The sequence below is a fragment of the Vigna unguiculata genome, chromosome 11, assembly GCF_037176805.1.
Source record: "Vigna unguiculata cultivar grain cowpea cultivar isolate G323 ecotype 2 chromosome 11, ASM3717680v1, whole genome shotgun sequence".
In the NCBI taxonomy this organism is placed as follows: domain Eukaryota; kingdom Viridiplantae; phylum Streptophyta; class Magnoliopsida; order Fabales; family Fabaceae; genus Vigna; species Vigna unguiculata.
This window is the reverse complement of record NC_140802.1, coordinates 1357973-1375947: the sequence shown is the minus strand read 5'-3', so window position 1 is coordinate 1375947 and position 17975 is coordinate 1357973. Positions and strand designations below refer to the sequence as shown.

Below are 17975 nucleotides of genomic sequence, written 5' to 3'. Positions count from 1 at the left end.
TTTTTGAACTTTAAGTAATTATATTATCTTTAACTATACATTAAATAAAAATGTTAAATTTAAAGTTAGATCAGACTAAAATAATCTGATAAATAGTATTTGAAAGAAAAAAAAAAAAAAAAGAAAACTGCTGAGGTATCCCTAACAGGCCTAGCAAACATTCGCGGGTCATTCATACAGAGTTGAGCTTTCTCACAGTTGGGTTTTCTCTCTTCTCCTCTTTACTTTCATCTCTCTCAGGTTTGTTTGTTTACTGTGACTGTATCAGTAACTGCAACTGTTTGCATCTAACCTGTTTGACAAATTGACATTCATTTACTTGACTTGAACTCTTCCTATTCATTCATCTTATCGTAGCTGTTATCCATCCAGAGAGAAGTAAGGGTTGTTCGATTCCATGACGACTCGAATTGCACCTGGTGTGGGAGCCAATTTGCTCGGCCAACATGCCGCTGAGAGGAATCAAGATGCCACTGCTTATGTCGGCAATCTCGACCCTCAGGTAACTAACCTTCCCTTTCTGCACTTTCCTCACTCCCTTAACCAATTACCATTCTTCTAGGGTTTATACTTTTTCTCTCTGTACTTCAGATAAGCGAAGAATTATTGTGGGAGTTGTTCGTTCAAGCGGGTCCAGTGGGTATGTTTTATTGTTTTTGTTTCGTCACCATCTGATTTGTTCGTTTTCTTAGTTTTAGGTTTAAACATACTCACTTTTCTTTCGTATGTTTAAGTTAATGTCTATGTCCCGAAGGACAGAGTGACCAACCAACACCAGGGTTATGGGTTTGTTGAATTCCGGAGTGAAGAAGATGCTGACTATGTAAGTATTGTATCATTTGGAATTCGCTTCTCCAAACCCGAGTAACCTCATTTTGCTAATTTTGGGCTGTTGGCCACCCCTTTTCTTCTATTGCAGGCCATCAAAGTTCTTAACATGATCAAGCTTTATGGGAAACCGATCCGTGTGAATAAGGTATTTGCTTGAGAAGCTCGTACTGTCGCTTTGGTTCCCATTTGTTTGTGTGTGGTGTTTAAGCACGGGAATGTTAGTATAGGAATACTTATACCAACTCTCCTGTTTGTTTTCTTGTGTTTAGTTTTCTTTTGAATGGAAGTTGTATTTTTTTTTATTTTTTTGCATTTTAATATGTATGGCTTGTATGATCGAAATTATTAATTAAGATAACTAATGGAACGAAGCCATCCTTAATTGATTCACGATCGCTATTAGTTTCCTTGACCAACTCTCCTGGAGGGATGCTAATTCTCGTTTCTCACGACTCTTGGCTTATAGCTTGGAAATGCACTCTCTTCCTGTCTTTTTTCTTTTACTGTGTATAGTTGTTCCACCTAAGGAATGGGAGAATGACATATGTGCTAAGTACTATTTTAAGTAAAATTTGGTTATCGATCTTCTATTTTCCCAACCCTTATTGTATGCATTCCTGGATATCATTCTTATAGTTGAACTTCTCTTATTTTTTAAGTACTTATTAATCTTTCTTAGCTGTATTTTGTTTGTACAAAGTTTGTTTTACACTGTTCAGGTGGGGTCATGTCACCTGATTAAAGAAATATTTAGTTTCCATGTTACTTGATTGATTGATTTGCAATTGTTTTGGTTCCAGGCATCCCAAGATAAAAAGAGCTTGGATGTTGGTGCAAACCTTTTCATTGGCAATCTTGATCCTGTAAGTCACCTAATTATGCACATGTTAAACAGACTCATGCCTTATGCATTGAGTTCAGGACTAAACTTGAGTGCTCCTAATGTTGCTGCAGGATGTAGATGAGAAGCTCTTGTACGATACTTTCAGTGCATTTGGAGTTATTGTTACTAATCCAAAGGTTTGCTCTTTGAATATCTTTATTTTTATCTAATTCCATAATGTCCAGCTAGTAGGAGTTGCTATGCTACTAATTTTCACGCACTGCTGTTTTCTTATTTCTCATTGTTGGCATTTTCCATTTTGTTTTTGTTTAAAAATGTCTAGTATCAAGCCAGTGGCATTTAAAAATACCCACCTGTTTATAGTCTTTTTGCTCTTTAAAAATACCCACATGATAGTCAGAATCCTGGGGAACATACATATTTGTATATGATCTGATATGCAACACTTATTTTTGCTGCAGATCATGAGAGATCCCGAGACAGGAAATTCCCGTGGTTTTGGCTTCATCAGCTATGATTCATTTGAGGCTTCTGATTCTGCCATTGAGGTATGTTTCAGTCTATTTTAATCAATTCTATGAATATAGCAAGGCCAACCTTTCATTTTTTTTGTGCTTACTCAGCACATGTGGATCATTAGTTCAAACTAGTCAAAATATATAACACAATAGTAGGGATGAGGGGTTGCCAATAATTATCAAATCTTAGACTCATTGACCAACTTGTGTTTCTCTAATTGGAAGGTACTAAAATTCCAGGAGTATGTGGTCTTGGATTTGTATTATGCATATAGAAAAAAAATGTTGTAAGGGGTTCCTTCTCTAGTGCTTGACTGTCTACCTAGAGAGATTTGTCTCTTTTATATCATGGGAGGTAGTGTAGGAAACCACAAATACCTAAAATGAAATATTTACAGTTGTTTTTACTTTTCATACCCTAAACAAATAGAAACAAAAACGTGGCAATGCACATACTGAATCCATCAAAATTCAAGGTTCTTATAGTTATATTGTATGATATAACTTATATCTAACTTCCGTATTATTGCTTAATGGTTTGTTTGCATCAATAGTAGCTTTCTAATATATCCTGTTTTCTCTAATTCAAACTGATCAAAATAAAAAAATGGAATAGTTTCCTACTGCAGAAGAGGGAATGACATTACAGACCATTTTGTTTCTGCATGTTGGGACTGAAACAAGGGACAATCCCAACGGTAGGATGAATTTAAAGAAACTAGAAGTTCGAGAATTTTATTTTGACATTTGTATTGCATAATATATTCTTTTTTACATTTTGTTCTAGCGTAGGGCAAAACACTAAGTAACAGAATGCTACACAAACCTAAGTTCTTCAATTTTGGGATGTGGTAGTTCTTCCTGGAATATAGATTTGGGAGTTCTTCTGATTTGTCTTGAACAGGATTGCCTTCACCAAAAGCATGAACCCTTCTTTGTATCTCACTATGTGGAGCTGATAAGTCCTTCTGTTTTTAGCCAACCATGACCGGAAGTATTGATATTCAGATGCTGTAATGCCCCTTCTAAAAGTTGAAGCTAGTAGGAAGCGTGGTAACTTTTAAGGTTAAATTAGATGGAAGGGGTGGAAGTTCTCATAATGTAAAATCAAATACCAACATAATTTAATACATTACGATGAAAAATTCAACCAAAGTTATAAATTAGGGAGATAAAGTACATCTAACCTCTTTTCATTTTATATTAACACATGTATACATTAGAATCTTGTGGATATGTTAGAATCCTATATAATAGCTATTGATATTAGGATCAATTAGATTGATTCTATATTTGTTATAAGCCTAAAACCAAGGTAACTGAATATTTGTGTGAAAACTAATAAAATTTATTGTATGCCTTCACAATTTCTCTCTTCTTAACATGGTATCAAAACCTAATGAGAAGGGAACTGTAATCCATGCTTTCCATGTGGGCCCACTTCTCATAGTTGTTCTGGATTTTTTTTTGCCGCATTTTAGTGTTCATTCATGACAACTTTCTGGCAAGCTTTTTCTGGCTGATGATCATCACAATTGGCATTGCTTTACAAAGGCCTACTCTACAGCTGCCACATCCTCCTAACATTTTTGGACTTTGTTTTCTACCGCACCCTCCGGCAGTGTTTGCTCTCTGATAGTCACCCTGCCTTCTAGACACCATTTGCTCTTCAGCTTCCACACTCTCCAAAAGTTATCTTGCCCTTTGTGCCCTCCAAGCATTTTTCCTTTCCAGCAACCACTATGCCCTTCGAGCCTTTTTGCTATTCAGCACCTGCTGTACCCTTTGAGCAATTTTGCTCTCTGGTAGCCCATTGTGCTCTTTGATAATATGTTTTGCTCTCTGGTAGTCATTGTGTCCTCTACGCATGTTTGCTCTTTGGTGGCCGCTGTTCCCTCGTACGAGTTTTGCTTATCAGCAGCTGCTGCACTTTCAAGCAGTTTTTGCTATCCAGCTGACGTTGGAAAGTTGCTCTTCAGACAGAAGTTGCTGTCCTCTGATCTCTAACGTGACCCCATGATTTGAGCTGTCCTTTTCTGGCAAACATTTTGTGCTTGACTTATGGTCAACTGCCACCATGTCATCTTCACACGCCTACACCAAATTGATGTGTGAAACTGTCGTTATTTAGTTTGTCAGCTCCAACAATCAACTGGCTGACATGTTCATTAAGTCTTTCAAGGGATCTTGTGTTGATAACATTTGTAACAACCAAGCTTGACTTTTACGATACATATGTTCCAGGGGGGAGTTTTAAAAATATGATTTGAAAAAACGAGGCATATCCAAGTGAGAGAAAGTCATGTCCGTATAATGTTTTAAGGGGTCTTGTGTTGATGACATTTATAACAAGCATATTGAAGTTGATTATTTCTTTGACAAAGAAATTCAGTAAGGGTCCTCGGATTAACTACATATGAAATAAGCTCGGTACATGTCCTTTTGTGCTTCAGCTCGAGTCGAGTGTTAGAATCTTGTAGATATATGCTATAATCCTATAGATATAGTAGCTGCTGATATGTGGATCACTTAGATTGATTCTATGTTCACGTTATTAGCCTAAAATAGAGTAGTTGAATATTCCGTAATTATGTTTTCTCAATAAATTGAGTAGCTCTGTTATGGTCTAAACACACGGAACTTATCATGTCTTCTGAGTTTCTTTATTGTTAACAGTATAAAAAGGTATTAAAATCGTTCAATTTCAATTAGTTGTCTGGGTATCCAAAACACACATAACAATAGAATATAGAAATTAATGTAAGCATTTCCAACCCACTGATATTGAATATTTCTATATTTCATAGGCGATGAATGGACAATATCTTTGCAATCGTCAAATTACAGTGTCATATGCTTATAAGAAAGACACTAAGGGTGAAAGGCACGGTACCCCGGCAGGTAAGGCCCTTTCCTGCTGCTACTTCTATCCTTTTTCTGGATTAATTCATGCCTATTGTTCCTTTTTGTACTATCTGACTATCTGCTAATATATTTCTTCTGTGGTGCAGAAAGAGTTTTGGCTGCAAGTAATCCAACTGCACAGAAGAGCAGGCCCCATACTTTATTTGCCAGTGGACCTCCAACACTTCCCAGTGTTCCTCAGGCTAATGGGGTTGCTCCAGTGCCTCCCCGTCCCTTTGCTAATGGGGTCGCTCCTGGTTCAATTCCCGCCCTTCGTCCACCTCCGCCTCAAGCTGCTGCATTCCAGCCTATGCAAGTACCTGGACAACCAACCTGGCACCAGCAACAGCCCGGCCAACCAATGTTACCTCCTGCAATGCCACCTCCACCTCAAGTTCAGCAGTTCAGACCACCACACCCTGGTATGCAGCAGATGCCACCACCTCCACAAGCTCCTCCCAGGCCTCTTCCACCACCAGCAGTAATGGGAGGTCAGCCACCACCTGTCTGGCGTCCACCACCACCACCCCAGCATCAGGGTGGACGGCCTATGCCATACCCTCAGTCCATGCCGCCGCCACCACCTCCTCAGTAATCCTGCTATGCCACCACCTTTCAATTGAAGGAACGCAAATCATATTGAGTAATGTTCTTGACTCCCAATATCTGGAATTTTGCCCCTTTATTGTTAGTTAGTTGTATTGTTGCGTTATATTTCTGAAATAGTGTAGATTGTAACATGAACTCCATGACAGCTAACAATCTTAAAATTATTCTTGTCCAGTAAAGATAGACACATTTGAGTTTTGGCATCATTTTACCAAGGTTGTTTCCTGTAAGATTATTGATGTGTGATGAAGCAACCAATTGACTTTAATGAGATTATTGAGTTCTAGACTTCCATAGAAATGATATTGTTACGGGAAATGTTAAATTAACATTCATGTGTAAAAGTTGAGTATTGTAGTAAGCTTACATGGATTGGGTTGAAAAAAGGGAAACTTGTCACTGTTTTCATGGACACTTGTTTTTCTAATTCTTTTAAAATGTATTGTCTAGCTATTATTATTATTTATTCCGTACAGATTCCTGTATTTTGTACAGAAATAAGAGCTGCAAAATTTGATGACAAATAAGTCTTGACAAAAAGTTCTTTCCGAAGTATTTGTTTAGAATATTATATTAAATTAGTATATTACATATATTTTCTAAAACTGTGATGTTTTGTTTTTTCTAGAACAAATAATACATTATTTTTCTCGATAGTTTTTCTAAATATAGCAATTTTTAAAATGTGTATGGTCAACCTTGTGCAAATTGTTCAACGACCCTTTTATCTACATAATACGTGCATGTGCATACTGCGAGTCCGTGTACACTGAGAACAGAAAGTAAAAGGGATTTTTTTTTTTCTTTCTATGAAGATGTTATCTTTTTGTTTCCTTCTAATCTAGCAATCACTTAGTCTTTTAGAGAAGTAAAATAAAGAATATGTGCCAATAAAAATTATTAAATTTTGTAAAGTGTTCAAATTTTTGTGCTTTCATATATTTCCTTCTCTCATGCAACAATTGGTTAGAGGACAGTATCTAAGGGGAGTGGATTAAGTAATGAACCATTTTGTGTTGGAATCAAATTCCAATGCCTTTTTGTTTTTGCGACTAGCATATTTTTTTTTTCTATAAATTCTTCCTTTTCTCTTTTTCCCTTGGTGAAATAATAGTTAAAAGATTCCGGACTTTGCATTTTCTTATTAAACGTGAAGGAAAAGAAGTAAATAAGAATAATAATTTTGATTGATGCCACATGCATTGATGCTATCATGGATTTGTTTTGACAAATAAAGATTTATTTGCTATTATAAATCTTGTTAAAATAACAAGAACTTAATTAAATTGAAAAATATATATAAGGACAAAAACAAATCAAGCATTTAAATATATAATCAAATTACTAAGTAAGTCCATTAAAATTGTATTTTTTCTAAAGTAAAAATAAATGAGTGGTTTGTATTAAAAATACTAAATAACAGAAATTGAAAATAAAGATGGTTTTTACTGGATAAATTTAATATTTATAAATTTTAAAATTTTGTAGTTAATACTTTTTCTTCCAGCATTAAATTATTAAAGTTTATGGAAATTTTTTTCATAAATTTGAGTACAATGTTTTGTATAAAAGATGTGAATTTAATCATGGTAATACTTTAAACATTGTAAATATTTTAATTTTAAATTTGTTTTTATACTTGAAGAAAATTTTCTAAGAATTTATTTGAACCTCTTATTAAGTGTATAAGTGTATATACCTAAATAGTTCTTTGTAATTGAAATTTGAACAAAATTGTTTTTAGGTCTTGTGTTTAAAAATTAAAAATATTGTTTAGACCTATTCTTTAGAGTTGGGAAGTTATTGGTTTAATTTTAAAATTAAGATGCTGTTAGAATTTAATTTTTTGTTACATTTTTTCTCCACACACAAAACTCATTCATTAATAAAATATTTTTCAAACTCATCTGCATAATACATCATCTCTGATTCTTCTAAAGTTTATTCACTAAAAAAACAAACTTTACATAAAGTATATAGTTTATGTTTAACTAAATATTATTCTACCTGTTTCAAAATTTAGATTCTATTAGAAATACTCGTTTATTGAATATTATACAATAGCACACTGCAGAAAAAAAAGATTACAAAAAATACCATTTCTACACACTCATAAAACCTTTATATAATTTTAATTTCTCAACTAATTCCCTAAAACACCACTCAGATGTTACAAAATAAGGATCAAAAAACTATCTTCCATGATTAAGCCTAAAAAGAACTTAACTCCATGTGACCTTCCATTAAAACAAGGAAAAGTCAAATATATAAGATGGTATTGAGAGATATGAATGAAATTTTATACTGGTTTTTAATGCAGTTGATGCAGAAAGTGGTGATGTCAAGTCCTTTGTGTGAAAAAGTTTTGATGATAACACTCTGCCAAGAAACAAATTGCAAGTCTTTGGAGATTAAGTTACTATTGTTTCAATTACCAATCTGAAGTATGCAAGCTCCAATAGAATCAACTTACTTGAAGAAAATATGATTACAAACAGACTAGACTAAACCTGATTTAGAAGATAAAAAAAGGAGTAGGATTATAAATTTTGTGGTCAGAACATGAATTTGGTAGCAGTAAGAAGATGCAAACTAAACAATAAACGAGATAATATATCTGCATCGTTCAAAAGCTAAAAAAGTGTAACATCAGAAGCAACAAGCTCATAACAATCAGAGCAAGCCAAATATCAGACGATTCATGCACTTGCAATATTCAAAAACAACCAGAAAAAGCATAAATTTAAAAGCAATATTCTTGAAATCTTTCATAACTTACAAGAGAGTATGGTCTCAGAAATCTATATTACATCAAATACCAAGAATTCAGGTCCAAATTTTGAAAAGGCAGAAGGTATCAAACAAGTTTATTCAATGGTGGATCAATCAGTGAACTAGAGTTGTTTCATAGTCTGAACAATTGCATTACCTGGAAATCTGAACAATTGAATGGAACATAATACAAGCAAAATTGTCTGATGTGATGATGACAGAAGGAGTCAAATGAGTCATTATTATCTGATAATATTTTTGAACAAGAGTGTGAGAAAAACAGAGAAAAAGAAATCAGGACTCAGTGAGGAAGAGCTTGAAGGATGTCCCTGATGAAGTTGATGAAGGAACAGAGGCCACCCAAGAAGTTATGATCAATCACACCATTCCCTGAAACTACATGAGCAAAGTCAACGAGTTTGACCAAAGGCTTGGTGTTCCCCTTCTCCTTCTCATACACCACCAGAACAGAACACGAATAGAAATGATACAGAGTCTGAACCTCAAACCACGCCTTCAGCTCCACCAGCCGCTCCAAGACGGCGCCCAAAACCTCCGCCGCAAAGTCGCAATCAGGGTCGGAACGGGAATCGTCGGAGTTGGAGGAGGAGACGAATTTGCGGAGGACCACGGCGACGCCCTCGGCGGAGAGGGTCTGTAGGAAGGTTCTGGACGGTTCCCAGGAGGAGAGGGAGTCCTTGACGCCGGTGATTCGGAAGCCGAGGGGGACGGTGGAGGTGGTTCTGTCTTTTTTGAGACATTTAGCGATGTAGTCTTCGGAGTGATCGAGGTGCCATGTTCGGGAGCCGATTTTGACGTCCATGACGGAGGGTTTGGTGTAGGGCGCGATGAGGTCCTGGAGGAGGAGGTGGGTGTGGGGGCCGGAGCCGTCGGAGGCGGGGACGACGGCGGTGCCGTGGAATGCCGGGAAGAAGGGGCGGATGGAGGCGGGGACGGCGAGGGTGGTGTAGAAGGAGAGCTCGGCGGCGCCCCTGTCGTTGTCCTGCAGTGGCTTGTAGAACTTTCCAGAATCGTCCACCAGCGGACCCAGAATGCCGTTCTTCGCCATGTGACCCGCCACCTGGTGCTCCGGCACTTTCAGCATTTTTCACGATTCTGAAACAGAGAAAAGGGTGTGTGAGGAAGAAAGCGCACACCACAAAGACAAGGAAACAAAGACAACCATTTATATTGTCTTGATACACTTCAGATCCGAAGATGTACGTAACTTCACCATTATATATATAATAGTTTATGATTTAAGATCCGAATCAATTCTTTAGCTTTACTCCATCTAATCATCTAATCACATTTTTTTGGATTGGTTCAGAGTGAAAGACAAAAAGTTCTGATTTTTTTGTTTTGGTTTGCAATGAATGTCACATGACGTAAAGGACAACACTGTCACCATTCATATGAGTTTCATTAATTCTGCGAAAACAAACCTACATGTCACATTCAAACGAGGGAAAAGGAGGTTAAAAAAAACAGCTTTTCCTAATTTGTTTTTCTAATTATAATTGGTAATTATTTCGAGAAGAGTTAACGCATAGCAACACAGTTTTTTGGTCCACTTGCTTAGCTTCCTTTGTCTTTTTTCATGTTGCTTCTATTGATTGAGAAACTCGTGTTATGGAAATGCATGAGCCACAGGCAGAGAAACCTTCTTGGAATTCTATCGGAACCGGTACCTAAAGTTGAAACCGATGACTCTGGAATGGATGGTGAGGATAGTGATAGTGATGATGAAGATGAAGGTGTTGCTCAGGGTTAAGGAAAAAGTTATTTTCACATTATTATTTCTAAATAATTACTATTTGATACCAACTTTTTCTAATAAAATATTATTTAAATAAAATATTAATTTATATGAGTCTCAAATGAAAGTATTGGTGTCAAACTACCTCTGATTAATTACAGTTACGGAAGGTTGCACACCAAGGATGTATCAACCGTATACGCTCCATGCCACAAAATCTCAATATATGTGCAGTTGGGCTGATACTGGTCATGTACAGGTTAGACTTTTAAAGATTTGGTTTTCTAATTTGTCATAAATTTCAAGAAAACGTTTCCTTGTGTTTTTGGAATTAAAAATTAGGGCAAATTCATGTGATTTGGCAATGTTCATTATGTTATGTGATAAAATGAATGAAAGTAAAACTGCTATGTAATGGAAAAGTGTTGTTTCATAGTCATATCGACTTTGTTTTAAGACAGTGTAATGCTAAATGTTCACGAAATGACTCGTGGCTAAGGCTTAGGGTAGCAACACAACAGATCCTGTGGTCTTCCGATTCTGCAGGTCTTCATGTGCTCTTGCTGCCTCAGACAAGGGATAGGTGTCAGTAGTCCGCACCTTTAAGACACCAGAAGCAACCTTGGCAAACAAATCTTCTGCAGCCTCCAAGAGCTCATCCCGAGTGACGTTGTAATGTTTTAAGGTGGGTCTTGTAAGGAACAAGGACTTTGTAGCCAGGGAAGATAATGGAACTGGATCAGGTGTGCCTGATGACTGCCCAAAACTTACCATGTAACCTCGAAGCTTCAAACAAGCCAAAGATCCCTGTACAAATCACAGTATGCATAGTTAAGAGCTGTGCTGATAATATTCCTAAAATTGTGAAATGATAGCATACAAACATTAATGAAACACAGGGAACCAAAGTTCAGCTTGCTGAAAATCTATATCGACTAGAGATAAGACTAATATATGTATGTGCAAACCTCAAAATTCACCTTACAAGTCAATTTTGTAAGGTTGAATTAGACTTAAAATCCACTTCCTAACATAGTATCAGAGTCATGAGTTAGAACTTATCCTAGCAAAGTTTGTTATTTCTTGAATTTATTGTTCCATTCGTTATTAGGTCACTTATTAATGTCTAGTCTCACTCTACAATATATATGTGAGTGCAAACCTCGCTTTATAACAAGCTACAGAGAATGGTATATATTGTCTTAATCAACAGACAGTTATCTGAGAACTTTAGGGCTCTATTCTACTAATTAAACCCAGTGGCCTATGAACCTTTTCCCTCTGAGTTTTCTGTTTTTGACTAATAATATTGATAGACAAGAATATTCACTTTGACATCATCCCGTGTCTCGCAAGCTCAAGATGTAGCACTACGATTTCATTTCTAAGTAAGAAAATTATCTAGTTCTGAGCTTTTAACAGGGTGTATGAATTCACTTGTAGATTTAAAACAACTATAAATTTAGTGTTCATCATCTAGGATCTGGTTGGTGTTTGTTGATGTTTTAGTTTCCTAAGTACTGATCAACATAGTATCAACTGAATCATAAATCTACGTGCATTCTTTTGGACACCCTAATTATGGATCAAGAATCACAATACAAGTAAAAAGCTACTTATGGATACCACCAAGGAAGACACAACATTGTTATTATTGTTTTCACTCAGTGCACCCAACAACTCGATTTTTAAATTCCACTTAGGCATAATATAGAACATGACAAGTATACCTCAAATGTATCTTTTCCCACAGAATCATAGACTACTTCAACTCCATTGCCTGATGTAATTTCGTTGACACGAGCAACGAAATCTTCTTTTGTATAGATTATTACATGATGACATCCATCCTCCTTGGCTTGAGCAGCCTTCATTTCATTGGATACAGTTCCGATAACGGTTGCACCAAGAGAATTTGCCCATTGGCACAATAAGGATCCTACTCCACCAGCTGCTGCATGTACAAGAATTGTGTGACCAGGTTCAACCTGCAAAACAATAGATATCTTGTGTATGTCATCATGTTGAGCCAAGATTATGGGAAATAGATTGACTATACGATGAAACATATTTGGTTAATGTTCTAGTCAGCTATGATAACAACAAATGTCAAATATTTGCCAGCTGCAACTATGTTTTCTGGTGCTGAACCCGGGACATCACATGCATGAATGAGGCAATCACAGATTCACCCTAAGTGAGGAATATCTTAGCTCATTAAATCCTGTATTTGACTTGATAACTTTATTCTCCTCCTTAAGGTGAAATTTCATTTTGAACATTTCTTGAGCTTTGACATCATTGAATAGAATTCCTTTTTCTAAGAAAATACAGTAATGAATGTTGGTAAAAACAGTAAAAGATCCTTCAGCAAGCATAGAAATACACACACCTTGAAACATTGTTGAAGCAAATAACGAGTTGTCAAGCCCTTGGACATGATGGATGCCCCAACAATTGGGTCAATTGAGGGAGGGAGGGGAACTAGATCTTTTGCAAGAAGAATGTGCTCTTCAGCATATGAGCCCAGTGGTTGACACGAATAAGCTACAGTTTCTCCAACTTGTATGTCAGAGACTCCAACACCCACAGCAGTGACCACCCCAACACCCTCCACACCTACCATACCAATTTATCACAAAAAGTAAAGCTTCATATTCTATTTTTCTTTTCCAGGCTTAATTACCCTTTTAGTCATTCAGGTTTTCATTATACCAATTGGGTCTTCAAGTGTTGCAATATGAAGCCTGGATATGGACACGGAGATATGACTAAATTGAAAAAATATAGGACATGGGACACGGCGTGCATATATACAAATTAATTTCAAACTGTCAACTAACAAATACTAATACAAAAATGAATCTAATTTATCTTTCTAATATCCAATAAATGAAAATAGTGATTATATAAGATTTGTTCCTTACTTTTATAATCATAATAGTATAATAAGTTTACAAGTTTATAGATTTTTTAGAAAATTATTGAATTCGTAATGATTAATATTATGTTCGAGCTATATGTCAAAATCATGTTAAAACAAAAAATTGTCTTTCAAACTGGACAGTTTACCGATATGAGGATCGTACGTGTGTTGGACAAACATCATTGCAAGTGTGTGATCAGTCTACAAGTTCTAATTCTACTAATTGGGTCATTCAAGTATCTCAATTGAAGAGATTAAAATTACACAATTGCAACATATAGTAGACCAATTAGCTCAATGGAAATCTGGGAATTAAATCCACACATTTGTGATGAATAACTAAGAGAACCAAATGACACAACTGACAGTACAATACAATTACAATATTAATAAAAGTTTGGTAATGGTAATGCAGAGAAACCTGGAGTGTAGGGTAAAGAAGGAACTTTGTAAACTCCTGTGCGAAAATAGATATCAATGAAATTAATCCCAACAGCTTTGTTCCTCAGACGAACCTCGCCTTCTTTTGGGTCTCCGATTTCCACATCTTCCCACTTCAGAACCTGAGGTGTTGAATTCCACAATTCAGTGTTGAATTACAATAGAAGTGAGAGTGAAAGAGAAATGAAGAAAGAGACCTGAGGGTCACCGAGTTGGTGAACTCTGATAGCTTTCACCATGTTTGAAGTTGCCGATGATTTTGAAGCTCTGGTTTGTTGTAAATCTGCTTAAAGCTAAAGAAGATTAACAGAGGAACTGCACTGTATTGTGTTAGTGTATACTACCATTAAGTTCAAAGGGAAAAGGATATATATAATAAAGAAAATGATAATTATTACCATAAGAAAAACAACTTCATGTTTTAGAAAATTTGGTACCCAAATGAATGATACAGATTCCACAATCATTGGTTGTTCTATAGTCAAACAATAATTGAATCCTAAGTTTTAATCTTTTTCTGAAATTTTTATGATTTGTTTTTGTTCAGCTTTTTGCTTTTTGAGGTTGTTGTGGTCCATTTGTTATGGTGGCCGGCTGAAGAGTACAAAAAGGATAAATATATCAAAATAAAATTGTCTGGAAGCGACATATATTTGATTATTATTCATTAAAATAATCTTTTTCCTTTATGTAAAAAGAATAAACTTTGGTTGAAGTTTCTGCAATTTTTTTAGTTTAAGTCTTTTAAACAAAAGTTACGTGACTATTTTAAATATTAGAATGTTTTCAGGTGACCTATTTCAACATTGAAAACATCATTTTTCTTTTTGTTAAAAAGTAAAAGTTTCACCCTTTTATTTGTTGATTGAATTGTTCTCACATTCATTTTGTTAAAAAGTAAAAGATCAAATCATAATTTTGAAATTTCTATTTTTTTTTCTTCTTCTATGTTTTTAGTCTTCCTAGTTTAAAAATCCGCAATTTTGATTAAACCATTAGCTCACAGTTTATTTTGATCCAATCGAACTTTACCTTGATATATCCATTTAAAATATATTTTATAAACAATTTAATTAATTAAAAATAAACAACGTATGTCAATAAAAAATCAGATTAAAATTATGGATATTTTAAATAACAATAACTAAAATCATTAGAAAAAAAAGAACAAAATCATAGATAACTAATTAAAAAGCACCAAAGTCATAATCTAACCAAACACTTACATTTAGCTTTGTTATTTTCTTCATTGCAGTTGGATTATAAAAGGGGAGGCAAAACTAGCAAATCTCTATGTTCAAAGCAAGATAACACGAGAAGAGTACTCTATAGCCAAAATAAAGTTATCAAAGAAATCACTATTATTTAAGTACACCGACCTGTGGTGAATAACACACACTAGCATAGAATTCATAGTCTATAGTTCTTTTCAAGATGAATCACACAAGGATTTGGTGTATAACACCTCTACACAGAACACGAGAGTGTCATGGTATCAACACAATAGATCCTGAAGTCTTCCGATTCTCCAAGTCTTCGTGTGCTTTTGCAGCCTCAGACAATGGATACGTATGATTAACACGAACCTTCAAGACACCAGAAGCAACATTAGCAAACAACTCTCCTGCAGCCTCCAATAACTCATCCCGAGTGACAACATATTGCATTAGGCTGGGCCTTGTCAAGAACAGGGATTTTGCAGCCAGAGATGATAATGGAACTGGATCAGGTGAACCTGATGACTGTCCAAAACTTACCATGTAGCCCCTAAGCTTCAAGCATGCCAAAGATCCCTGCACAAATCATCACACACCTCAGCATATATATGCATGCCTTGTTAATGACTCCTTGTTAATGAGAAACCAAACACTAATAGAATGCAACATAACATTATGAATTCTAAATTAGAAAAAGGTTTAATGTAGAGAAATTCATTAAGATGTATGAATTCAGATGTAGGTGGGGAATGGTAATCATCATATCTAGGACTTAGTTGGTGTTTAGTTCTAATTGGTTATTAACATAGGATCGTCTGAATTATAAATTATAAATCTAATCACATACCTACAAACCAAATTATTATCATAGAAGGAACCTGTAAAGGATTAGAAAATAAGCAAATTCTAATGGATACATCCATGCAATAATTTAGCTTAATAACTTTTTAGTGCTCGTGGTATACACCCTATTATCCTGAAAAATCAGTGATTTTGCTTTTGGTCCTCGTTATTTGGTTGTACTCCCTGTAATATTTGATACACGTTGAATTAATGCTTGTAAAATAGAAAAAAGTGAAGTATTAATTTAGGGACTAAATCAATATAACGCAGCATATACTTCGGACTAATTCAGCTAGATATTATAGGAATTAATATCAAACAAAGACCAAAAGCCAAAGTGATTGAAACCAATAGTAATTTTATGCAGGGATTAAAACCAAGAAGGACATATATTACAAGGACTAACATGCAATCTAATCCTAATCATTCTAGTTTTCCACTCAATTATCAAGTCTCTAATTTTGAAATTTAATTTGGGTGTAGCATAGAATAGAATAGGTACTACCTCAAAGGTATCCTTTCCTACAGAATCATAGACTACTTCGACTCCATTGCCTGACGTAATCTCATTGACGCGAGCAACAAAATCCTCTTCTTTATAGATTATAACATGATGACACCCATCTTCCTTGGCTTGCGCTGCCTTCTCTTTATTTGACACAGTTCCTATAACAGTTGCACCAAGAGCATTTGCCCACTGGCACAATAAGGATCCAACTCCACCAGCTGCTGCATGGACAAGAATTGTATGACCAGGTTCAACCTGTAAAGTGATATGTACATAAACTCTGTTAATGATCATGCTAGGGGCAAATTAAGAGAAAATGTATTTATTTCAAGACAAAGCGTGAATTCATCAGTTAATATACTATAGTCCACAGTTGGAAACAGCAGATACAGAAGGAGTAGGCCATAAAGCAACAAGTAAGCCCAACCAAGCTCATCAAAACGGGGACCAGGTATATGAACTAACAAAGAACTAAATTGAAAAGCTAATTAGTAGAGATTCTCAATAACTACAACTGACTAATATTCTGAGTCCTAAACTCATCTGCTAAATATACTAATGAATTTAGATTAGTACGATAAGAAAACTAAGAGATAAAAGTAAAATAGCTTCAGCTACAAGGACTATAACATCATAGAAAATGACCTTAAAACAGCGCCGAACCAAAAAGTGTGTTGTCATGCCCTTCAGCATGATGGATGCTGCAATAGGTGGGTCAATCGATGAAGGGACAGGGACTACTTTATTTGCAGGAAGTATCTGCTCTTCAGCATATGAGCCCATTGGTTGACCTGCATAAGCCACAAGATCTCCAACCTGCCTACCAGTGAGTCCAGCACCCACAGCTGTCACAACCCCAACAGCTTCCATACCTACCACGTAAAAAGGGGCAATGAATTCAATACATGATAACTTGGGAATTTGTGTCTCTCCATTCTCAACAATTGTAATCACTATTAATAAGTGAACTTTAACTTTAACTCAGTTTTACAAGATTGGTAATCACTTAACTCAATCTTACACAACTGGTTTCTAAGATTTTTGTACCCAGTTATATAAACTCACCTTATCTCTAATTAATGGGTGATTTCCAAAACAAACACATTAAAGAAAGAAAAAGTAAAACAGTAAAATAATGAGAAGAGGATAACATTGACACCCACAATGCAACTAGTTATATACACACACATACATCTACATACTAAACTCACATCACACAAGAAAATAAATAAATAAATTGTAGTTGTTGTTTATTGAGAATGAAGACAGGGAAAGAACCTGGAGTGAAGGGAAAAGAGGGGGGTTTGTAAACTCCTTTACGAAAGTAGACATCAATAAAATTGACTCCAACGGCTTTGTTCCTGACGCGAACCTCCCCTTCTTTGGGCTCTCCGATTTCCACGTCCTCCCACTTCAGAACCTGCGACGACGCGATGTCACTCATCAATTCAATTAACATCACCGAATTCAGAAAAAACGAAAATTTATGCGTAATATTTACCTGAGGGCCTCCCTGTTCGTGAACCCTGATTGCTTTCACCATGTCTGTTGTTGTTGATGATGAAAACGAAGCCTTGATTGTGAGCGAAGAAGAAGAAGAAGAAGAGAGTGCAGAACGAGTGAACAGATGAAAGAGAGGAGGATTGTTGGCTCCCAGTAACCTTAAAAGTGACATTTGATTTCGATTGTTTGATTGTTTTTTTTTTTTCCTCAACAAGGGGCGGTGAGGATTTGCTTGGACTAAGGTCCCAAATAGTTAACTAACTTTTTTCAAACAAAATAATGAACAGTTGTTTTTTTTTA

At 35.6% G+C, this 17975-nt stretch overlaps 4 protein-coding genes across 4 annotated transcripts; 1 reads left to right on the top strand and 3 right to left on the bottom strand.

Annotated features, from left to right (window-relative positions):
- Positions 1-106: 106 nt before the first annotated feature.
- On the top strand, positions 107-5912 carry EMB2444 (RNA-binding (RRM/RBD/RNP motifs) family protein). The gene is made up of 10 exons (XM_028055523.2): positions 107-240; positions 358-502; positions 592-640; positions 735-823; positions 920-976; positions 1632-1694; positions 1786-1851; positions 2137-2223; positions 5001-5094; positions 5205-5912. Exons 2-10 carry the CDS (start codon positions 398-400, stop codon positions 5690-5692), a joined length of 1098 nt encoding a protein of 365 aa, XP_027911324.1. The 5' UTR covers positions 107-240; positions 358-397; the 3' UTR covers positions 5693-5912.
- Positions 5913-8543: 2631 nt separating this feature from the next.
- LOC114170048 (inositol polyphosphate multikinase beta-like) lies at positions 8544-9684 on the bottom strand. The gene is made up of 2 exons (XM_028055528.2): positions 9662-9684; positions 8544-9594 (listed from the first exon to the last, which is right to left on the bottom strand). Exon 2 carries the CDS (start codon positions 9581-9583, stop codon positions 8780-8782), a length of 804 nt encoding a protein of 267 aa, XP_027911329.1. The 5' UTR covers positions 9584-9594; positions 9662-9684; the 3' UTR covers positions 8544-8779.
- Positions 9685-10649: 965 nt separating this feature from the next.
- LOC114170047 (uncharacterized) lies at positions 10650-13990 on the bottom strand. Its single transcript, XM_085668794.1, has 5 exons — positions 13807-13990; positions 13585-13731; positions 12630-12856; positions 11968-12225; positions 10650-11044 (listed from the first exon to the last, which is right to left on the bottom strand). Exons 1-5 carry the CDS (start codon positions 13841-13843, stop codon positions 10739-10741), a joined length of 975 nt encoding a protein of 324 aa, XP_085524920.1. The 5' UTR covers positions 13844-13990; the 3' UTR covers positions 10650-10738.
- A 922-nt stretch (positions 13991-14912) lies between these two features.
- LOC114168221 (uncharacterized) lies at positions 14913-17909 on the bottom strand. Its single transcript, XM_028052966.2, has 5 exons — positions 17674-17909; positions 17451-17592; positions 16818-17044; positions 16170-16427; positions 14913-15397 (listed from the first exon to the last, which is right to left on the bottom strand). The coding sequence occupies exons 1-5, from the start codon at positions 17845-17847 to the stop codon at positions 15092-15094; spliced, it is 1107 nt and encodes a 368-aa protein (XP_027908767.1). The 5' UTR covers positions 17848-17909; the 3' UTR covers positions 14913-15091.
- Between the last annotated feature and the right edge of the window lie 66 nt (positions 17910-17975).